The 9,304-nt window shown below is 43.8% G+C and overlaps 1 protein-coding gene across 1 annotated transcript; it reads right to left on the reverse strand.

Moving 5' to 3' along the window:
- Positions 1-511: 511 nt before the first annotated feature.
- RPTN (repetin) lies at positions 512-4,408 on the reverse strand. Its single transcript, XM_064370455.1, has 3 exons — positions 4,271-4,408; positions 2,311-3,508; positions 512-2,094 (listed from the first exon to the last, which is right to left on the reverse strand). Exons 1-3 carry the CDS (start codon positions 4,406-4,408, stop codon positions 512-514), a joined length of 2,919 nt encoding a protein of 972 aa, XP_064226525.1.
- Between the last annotated feature and the right edge of the window lie 4,896 nt (positions 4,409-9,304).

Raw genomic sequence — 9,304 nt, forward strand, 5'->3', positions numbered from 1 at the left:
TGTTTCTGGCTCTCCTAGCAGCCTTGCACTGAGTTTCATTCTAGTCTAGACTATGAAGCTTGAAATTCCTTATGTTTTATCCACAGGAGCCAAAGCTCACCAAAACCTAGGTTTCCTCTCCTCAGTTGTAATGTAAATCTTCAGAATACCTTTTCTGTTTCTGAACTTTAGGGAGAAGTGTTCTGCCTTTCAATGATTCTGTCAGGTCTCATCTACACAGAGGGCAAACCAGGACATTATTTGAATACCCAAATGATCAACATTAAGATATGGTTATCTCACCCAACTTACCACCCAGATTTTGCTGAATCAGAAAACCCTAGAATTGCTGCCCAAATAACTGAAAAACCCTCAAGTGAGTACTAGTCCTCAAAAACATCCTTGCAGGTAGATACAGGAGAGAATAGAGGGAAGGAATACATTCTCAATCTCTTAAATAGAATTAAAGATGAACTCAACATATAGGTTTCTTCTTTGGTTTGTGTTGCTTTATGTCTGGTGCTCACATAGGCTAGTACCGATAGGATTTCTGCTCTTGCACATAGTCATAGAGAGGGTTGGGAGCAGTAGCTGCCTTGGAAGGGTGACCACGGTGTTCTCTGCTTTGGGGCTTCCCACTGCTCTGGGTTGGGTAGAAGGATGGCTCAGTGTATCTTCCCTGTAAGCCCTGGCTCTGGTCGTCTTCATTCATGTAGAATTTTTCTCTGTTAGGACAGCTTCCCTGGGTCACTTGAGATTTTTGATTCTGAGATCCTTGATAGCTCTCTTTCTCCTCATAGATTTGTCTATTCTGTTGTTGCTGATGGTTTTGATCCTCTTCCTGGGTTTGCCTGTCTCGTCTCTGATGGTTCTGCTCATCTTCATGGGTTTGCCTGTCTCGTCTCTGACGGTTCTGCTCATCTTCGTGGGTTTGCCTGTCTCGTCTCTGACGGTTCTGCTCATCTTCGTGGGTTTGCCTGTCTCTCCTCTGATGGCTCTGCTCATCTTCATGGGTTTGCCTGTCTCGTCTCTGACGGTTCTGCTCATCTTCGTGGGTTTGCCTGTCTCTCCTCTGATGGTTCTGCTCATCTTCATGGGTTTGCCTGTCTCGTCTCTGACGGTTCTGCTCATCTTCGTGGGTTTGCCTGTCTCTCCTCTGATGGTTCTGCTCATCTTCATGGGTTTGCCTGTCTCTCTGATGGTTCTGCTCTTCATGGGTTCGCCTGTCCTGTGTTCCATATGGACCTTCCTGACCCTCATGGCTGTGTATATCCCTGTTTTGAGGACCCTGCTCTTCCTCTGCCCAGTGGCTCTGCCTCTCACCATGACTCTGCCTGGTCTGGGCCTGTCTTTGGCCCTGCTTACTGCTGCACGATTGCTGGTCTCTCCCTCTGTGACAAAGTGGTCTTTCTTGTTGGATGTGTGCTAAGAGTTTGTGTTGGTGGTGTTGACTATCCTCTTCAGGCTCCCATACCTGGTGGCCGATCTGCTGTGAGTACCTAGACTGGAATCCCTGTCCTTGCTTTTGGTACACTTCCTGTCCTAAAGTCTGTTGACTTAGCCTCCCTGATCTTCCTGATTGCTCAACATAAGAGGCTTGTCTTGTTCCTTCAGTCCCTTGGAAGTACTTATTTTGCTCTTGTATTTCCCCAGTCTGTGACTGACCATAGTGGGAATTCTGGCCTTGTCTGTTTGTCTGACCATAATGATAACTCTGGCCTTGTCTGTCCTTCTGACCATAGTGGGAACTCTGGCCTTGTCTGTCTGTCTGGCCATAGTGGGAACTCTGGCCTTGTCTGTTTGTCTGGTCATAGTGGGAACTCTGGCCTTGTCTGTCTGGCTGACCGTAATGATAACTCTGGCCTTGTCTCTCTGTCTGACCATAGTGGGAACTCTGGCCTTGTCTCTCTGGCTGACCGTAATGATAGCTCTGGCCTTGTCTGTCTGTCTGACCATAGTGGAAACTCTGGCCTTGTCTGTCTGGCTGACCGTAATGATAGCTCTGGCCTTGTCTGTCTGTCTGACCATAGTGGGAACTCTGGCCTTGTCTCTCTGTCTGACCATAGTGGGAACTCTGGCCTTGTCTCTCTGGCTGACCGTAATGATAGCTCTGGCCTTGTCTGTCTGTCTGACCATAGTGGAAACTCTGGCCTTGTCTGTCTGGCTGACCGTAATGATAGCTCTGGCCTTGTCTGTCTGTCTGACCATAGTGGAAACTCTGGCCTTGTCTCTCTGTCTGACCGTAATGATAACTCTCGCCTTGTCTCTCTGTCTGACCATAGTGGGAACTCTGGCCTTGTCTCTCTGGCTGACCATAATGATAACTCTGGCCTTGTCTGTCTGTCTGACCATAGTGGGAACTCTGGCCTTGTCTGTCTGTCTGACCATAGTGGGAACTCTGGCCTTGTCTCTCTGGCTGACCATAATTATAACTCTGGCCTTGTCTGTCTGTCTGACCATAGTGGGAACTCTGGCCTTGTCTGTCTGGCTGACCATAGTGGGAACTTTGGCCTTGTCTGTCTGGCTGACCATAATGATAACTCTGGCCTTGTCTGTCTGTCTGACCATAGTGGGAACTCTGGTCTTGTCTGTCTGTCTGGCCATAATGATAACTCTGGCCTTGTCTGTCTGTCTGGCCATAGTGGGAACTCTGGCCTTGTCTGTCTGTCTGGCCATAGTGGGAACTCTGGCCTTGTCTGTCTGTCTGGCCGTAATGATAACTCTGGCCTTGTCTGTCTGTCTGACCATAGTGGGAACTCTGGCCTTTTCTGTCTGTCTGACCGTAGTAGGAACTCTGGCCTTGTCTGTCTGTCTGACTACAGCCTGATTCCTGACCCAGCCTCCCAGACTGTCTATAGTAAGAGCTTGATTTCTGTTGATTTGTCTGGTTAAAGCAAGAGTCTTGTCCAAGTGTTTCAGATTGTTGTGCAACCCTTTCAGATTGACCATAATGAGAATTCTGAACTGGTTTTTCACATTGATTTAAGGCAAAGATATGTCCCTGCCATTTAGCCTGGCCACTGCTAGATTTGTGACTCAGGTTTTCACCAGAGCTGGAATCTTGACTTTGTCTTTCTGAGTGATCAAGGCTGCAATCCTTGTCTTGTCTCTCAGACTGACTGTGGTGTGATTCTCTGTCTTGTCTCTCAGGCTGACCATGGTGGGAATCTCTGTCTTGTCTCTCAAACTGACTGTGGTGTGATTCTCTGTCTTGTCTCTCAGGCTGACCATAGTGAGAGTCCCTATCTTGTCTCTCAGACTGACTGTGGTGGGAGTTCTGCCTTTCTTCTTCATGCCTCTGTCTATGTTGTCTACCTATGTTACCTGGGACCTTATGGTCTCGTGCTCCCTCCTGCCCCCTTTCTTGCTGGGAGGTCCTACCTCCACGTGACTTATTGTCTAGCTTATGATGGCAGGCTTGGACTAACTGGAACACCAACAAGAGGTACTCATGAAAATCAACATGTCCATCCCGGTCTCGATCTAAGAGATCCAAGATGGTTTCCACAGTCTCTGGGTCATTTGGTCTCTGTGAGAAGACAGAACAAAGAGCAAAATCAGATGCTGTCCTGTGTATTCTAAGATGTGTATCAGTGTTCATGACCCAATCTATTCAATGCTGCATGTACCTCCCTAGGTTGAGAAACCATTAATCTGAAGTGGCGTGGACTTGGCGCTAGTCTTTAATCAGCTGGCTCTCAGAACCCTGCTGGATCAATGAGAGCATGACCATAGGGAGTAGATACACTTATTTAAAATCAGCTCCATTAGTAATTAATTTGATTCATTTCAAAGTTATCCCATTCCATCACAGGCTATATTCTAGTTGTTTACCTCCTTTTTTTTTTTTCTCACTGCCTGTGAGATCCTAAAAAGAGAGGAAGCTGACTTTATTTGTGTTTGTATCCCTTGTGCCTAGGGGCATAGAGCAGGTGCTCAGTGACTCTTTATTGATTTGAATGAATGAATACCTGAGAAGCTGTGTGGATAGCACTAAAATATAGAACTCAAGGTATGAATCTCAGGTTTTCTTCTGAGAAATTATTCCTTGTTACCTTGAAGTTTGTACTCCCTTCTGTTCAAACTCAGATACAAGGGGTGTGTGTGTGTGTGTGTGTGTGTGTGTGTGTGTGTGTGTGTGTACTCTGGGAGAGAATTACTAAGAAGCTGCCTGAAACTTTTTTTGTTACAGGGTGAAGCATGACCAAATAAAACAAAGCATCCAATCCTGGTTCAGGTGTCAGAGCCATTCACACATGATTCCATGGGGCTATGTGTCTGTGTATCTTACCCGAAGGATGTCTCCAAACTCAGTGAAGAGCAGTTGCTTCAACTCCTCCTTGCATAATAAGGCACAGTCCCCATTCTCTTTGGCATATTTGTGGAACACCTCTACCACATTGAGTATGCTATTCAGGAGTTGAGCCATTTTGACAAATACAGGTGAACCTAAAAGAAGAAACAAGGTTTCTCCTGCCCTAGGATAATGACCAAGAGACAGCATTACCAGAAGGAAAGTGACCCCTCTAAATCTGGAAAAAAGTTTAAGAAGTGAGAGAACCCTTCCTTGCCCTAACTCACAGTCAGGGACCAAATATCATTGCTATGGTGGGAGATGGTGCAAACTTAGTTCCCCTGCTATAAAAAGAGGCAATTTCCTAAAAGCCAAAAAATGCATGGCAGGTATTTTACTTATCCCATCCTCTACTCCAGTTAGGACTTTCTTGATTGAAACTCTCATGTTAGAACAAAAGGAAGGGAGGACAGGAAGCTCAATAGAGGCAGGGCTGGAAGCCAGCATAGTAGGCCATAATTTTTGAATAACAACTAGCAAACTGAAGCGGGCACTAAATAGATCCCACTGAACAGCTTTCAGCCTTGTAACAAGCCTTCCTTAAGCAAGGAAGAAGGATGAAAGCCTCTCTCCATGGTCTAAGAAAGCTTTCTGGGAGGCTAAATTCCGGCAAATACCTCTGGTCTGGATGATTTGGGGACATGCTTATAAAATGAAAATAATGACTATAAAAGCTGTTACAGATAAAAATAGCAAGTGGATACATAGTCAAATTAAGGGGACAGATTATAAGAGGTATATATAATCAGTTAGGTCCACATTGGCCATGCTGAGACAGTTGGGTCTTTTGGGATCTGGATCTTAATTACATTTTTTTCTTGTGGCATGAAAAATCCAGTTAGTGGGTTTATAGGCCTCCAAACTGAAGCCCTATCTGCAGAGCATATTGAACTGCCAAAAGCATATAGTGATGTCTGTAAGAATAAGTGATGAGTGATGAATAATAGATCATGTGGGACAAGCTGAATTTGTTGCTGCAATTCATCACAATGAGACTTGAGCAATCCTGGGCCCATGGTCCAGGGCCTTGGCCCTAAACTATTAGGTCTTTCCTAACTTGCACAAAAAGTAAACGCTCCACTATGGGAAACTAAGCTATTCATCAATAGTTCTAGCCCTCAGTTTTGAGATACCTGGGACACATTGAAGCGAAGGCACTTGCATTTCACAGGCACAGAAGTAGTCAACCCCAGCTATCATCGTATTCTCAGATAGAGCCAGAAAAAGGAAGCAGAAGGTATCCAAGTCTATTACCCACAGGAATTAGTCTCAGACCTCCCCAGCCTAGTGTATTATGTGACTCTCGAGAGCCCTGTAGATACTACCATTGCTTCCCCGTGCATGTCGTACCTGCTTGAGGAGGAAGGAGCAGAAGATTCAGGAGTCAGAGAGGATACTGGAGACCTGAAAACTCGTCCTATTTATAGGGGTTTTAATTATCCTACCAGGCCATCCCAGGAGACACCCATTCTGTGGCAAAGCCTGAATCACTCTGGTCCCAGCCCAGTTCAGCCCAACTTCACCTCTCCCTCTGCAAACCGTTTGGTTTATTTACTTCCCCCACTTGCTCATGAACCTGTTTGTCCCTAGAGTAGGTGACATTATTTAAGTTCCAGCCCCATTTAATTAGGAGAATGTGTGTGTGTGTATGTGTGTGTGTGTGTGTGTGTATGTGTGTGTATGTGTATGTATTTGTGCTGTGAGGGTCCCAAAAGACAGAGGTGTTGGCTGAGTTCATCCTTAATATGTGTCACTTGCCAATGCTAATAGAGAGCAACAGTCAACTCGTACTGAAGGAAGGGTATCTATGTGGTCATTTACAAACATATGTCAACGTTGGAACTAGAGAGTCTATTTATTTGACCAGAATATAGTTCCTGGAAAATGTTTCTTTTACACTAACCTTTTTCTTGTGCCAGTAGATATTTGGATATTAATCTGTTAACCTATTTTGAATTACTATTATTTTTAATTTAATAGCTCCACGGGCTATTTGGGAAAAGTGGATACATGGTCAGTTTTGGGAGTGAGGGGCGCTGATGGTGGAACTTCTACCACTTAAGCCTTCTAAGACTTACTACTAAAAAGTTTGAGTTGAGGGACAACATGGAAGTTTATGATATCTGTGAGACAGAAATGCTGCTAGAGACCCGGACCTCTGTTCATTTCCCATCTCCATGCCCTTGGATTCCAGAATAGTGTCTTGAGCATGGAAGATTCTTAGTAAATATTTTTGGGGTAAATGAATTATTGGATTATGGAAGCACTGGAGAATCTTATGTAAGGTGCAAAAAATTGTATACTCACCTGTATTTCTACGTTTGTCTCACATCTAGATCCCTGTTTGGACCTTTTCCTATGTATCCATCAACCAATAGGTTATTAGTAATAACACTTGCTATTACTTAGTATGAGTTCGGGATTCTGCAAGGGAATCACAACAGTGTAGAAAGATTTTATTTCAGTTGGAATAAAGAAGCTTCACATAGAAAAATATTTTGAACTCCAGGGATAGTACATTCTAAGTGCTGAGTATTAGAAACCTAGGTGCCTGTGGTATCCTCATGGCTGGGCCTGGATATCCCTTAGGAGGTGAGTTTCATGTTATTCCTGAAAGGATTTAGGTGGGCAAAGAAGAAAGCAAAGAACTTCTGAGTGGGGAGAAGGGAAAAATCAAAGGTACTAAGGCGAGAGTTTATATTTTGTGTTTGGATTCAAGTGAGCTGGTAAGTCTGGCTTGAGCAGAGGGATTTAGAAGAGTAAACTTAGAAAATTTTGAAACTGAAAGGGAAATCTAGTCTTAGCCTCTTAATTTTATAGATGAGGAAACTGCGATTCATCTAGATTGAGTGTATTTGCCAAGGATTTCACCACTATGACTAAAGCCAGGCCTGGTATATTTGTCTCCTCACTCTAGCCCAGTATGCTTTCTGAGACATTCTCTGAGGCAGATATGAGGCCTACTTTAGGGTTTATTTTAATGAGAAAGGAGAAGCAGGGTTTTGGTCAGGAAAAATGACATAATCAAAGCATCGTTCAGAGAAGAATCTAATGGCTCTGTTGTAGGTGGTCAGATGTCTCAGTTTGTCTGGGACTAAGGAGTTTCCCAGGATATGAGACTTTGAGTGGGATAGTTCTGGGCAATCTGGACTGAGCTGGTCCCCTTAAACTGTGGTGTACAAGATGAATTTGAAAGAGGAGTACTAAGCAGTGAGATCAGTTAGGAGTCTATTATATGGCCTGGGTGAGAAGTGACAAGGGCTTTGACCTGGATGCAGTAGATCAAAACTATAGGAATGTAGATGGATAATAGCAGAAATAAAGGGATGGGGTTTGGGGACAGATTAGATGAGGGAGAGGGAAGGTGGGAACATTAGGTGAGATTCCAAGTCTTTAAGTCTAGATAACTACAAGAACTGTGGTACACTGAAGAAATGTATCTTCTAAAGGGCGACTCATGGGCTTAAGATCCAGTGCTTCTATTGGCATTTCCCAGGCCCTCTGCCTTTTGTAGTCTTGTTATCCTCCCTCCAGCTAGCATCCTTGGCTGTCTGGGGTCTCCCAGCATGGGTCAGGACTTTCTTAAGTCTGTTATAAATTCTGAGAATTGGGTTACATTAAGGTTCTCTTCCTACTTTTGCATCTCTACTTAGTGCTCTTCAGTTATGTCTTTTCTCACCTGTTAGAAAAAAAGACCTAGAGAAGATTTGGTTGTCCCAGAGGCAGATAAGAGGAGTGGTGGTGGGATGGGCAGGGGGGTGAAGACAATAGCCATCATGACACAGAACAGCAATGCTGTGTCCTCCTTTCTCTTGGCATGTTCCATGGTTCTCTAGCAACTGTTTCTTTTGGTTAGATAGACAATTCTCTTTGTTTGATGCTGCAGTGAGAGAAAGAATATGTTCTTAAGTGTAGGATCTGCTGTGTGTGCATTCATTTAACACTTAATACATTCTGACAGAATGGGCAGAGAACTGTATTGATCAGCCAGTCAGTTAATCAATTTATGAGCATACAGAGGGCACCCTTTTGTGGGCTCTGAGATAAAATGTGGTCTTTGTCCTTAAAAACTTTCAGTATCACTGGGATTGAAAGTTCAGTCTCACTAAGATACACGAGATCTTTCTCTGTGGTTCAAATTGCTTCACAGGTATTACTGTCATCGATAGGGTAGAGAGGGGTTGACTAGAGGGAAGAATGGGGAAGCCACAGGGGCTAGAAATAAAACACATTTGAAGGAGGCACCAAATGTGACCTTTGTTTCTTTATCTGTAAAAGGAGAGGGCTGGAGCTTGCTTTTGGCATTGGCATTCTGAGATTCTGTGATGCCAGTCTTAAGGTTGGCAGTGGCTTTAGGGGTAATATTTAAGCATGGCTGTATTCAGAAATTCAATAAAGCCCTCAGAACTTTGTGCTTCTCAGTCTTTCTCTGTGGAAAATGGAGGAGGCAATTATGGGTGTTCTGTCTCTCATTAACATTAATTGCATGAGGATGTACCCTATTTTTAAAAATGATTTTTCAATGTGTTTTGCTGCTTTAAAAGCAGTCATGTTGTAGTGTGATCTTTGGTCTCAAAGGCAAGATGTTTTTAAGCTACAATTTACTGAAGTCTTAATGTGTGCTATGCTCTGCATTAAGCTTTTTATATATTATCTCCTTAAAATAATTTCAATTTTTATTGCATATTCCATGGGTATATGTGAAGGTTTATTACATGGGCATGCTGCTTGGTGTTGAGCTTTGGGATATGAATGATCCTACTGCCCAGATAGTGAGAATAGTACCCAATAGTTTTTCAACCTTTTCTCCCCTTCTTCCCCCTTCTAGTAGTCCCCAGTGTCTATTGTTGTCATCATTATGTCCCTGAGTACCCAAAGTTTAGCTTCCACTTATAAATGAGAATATGCGATATTTTGTTTTCTGCTCCTGTGTTAATTTGCTTAGGATAATGGCCTCCAGCTGCATCCTGT

Source organism: Aotus nancymaae, unplaced genomic scaffold (genome assembly GCF_030222135.1).
Source record: "Aotus nancymaae isolate 86718 unplaced genomic scaffold, 86718_ANA_hifiasm-v0.15.2.pri h1tg000108l, whole genome shotgun sequence".
Lineage (NCBI taxonomy): Eukaryota > Metazoa > Chordata > Mammalia > Primates > Aotidae > Aotus > Aotus nancymaae.

Bases quoted from the DNA above. Each gene is read 5' to 3' on its own strand.
- RPTN (XM_064370455.1), bottom strand. From the start codon at position 4,408: ATGGCTCAACTCCTGAATAGCATACTCAATGTGGTAGAGGTGTTCCAC. The intron at 3,509-4,270 runs GTAAGATACACA...GTCTTCTCACAG, and splicing joins AGTTTGGAGACATCCTTCGG to AGACCAAATGACCCAGAGAC. The intron at 2,095-2,310 runs GCCAGAGTTATC...CAGACAGACAAG, and splicing joins TGGTCAGACAGACAGACAAG to GCCAGAGCTATCATTACGGT.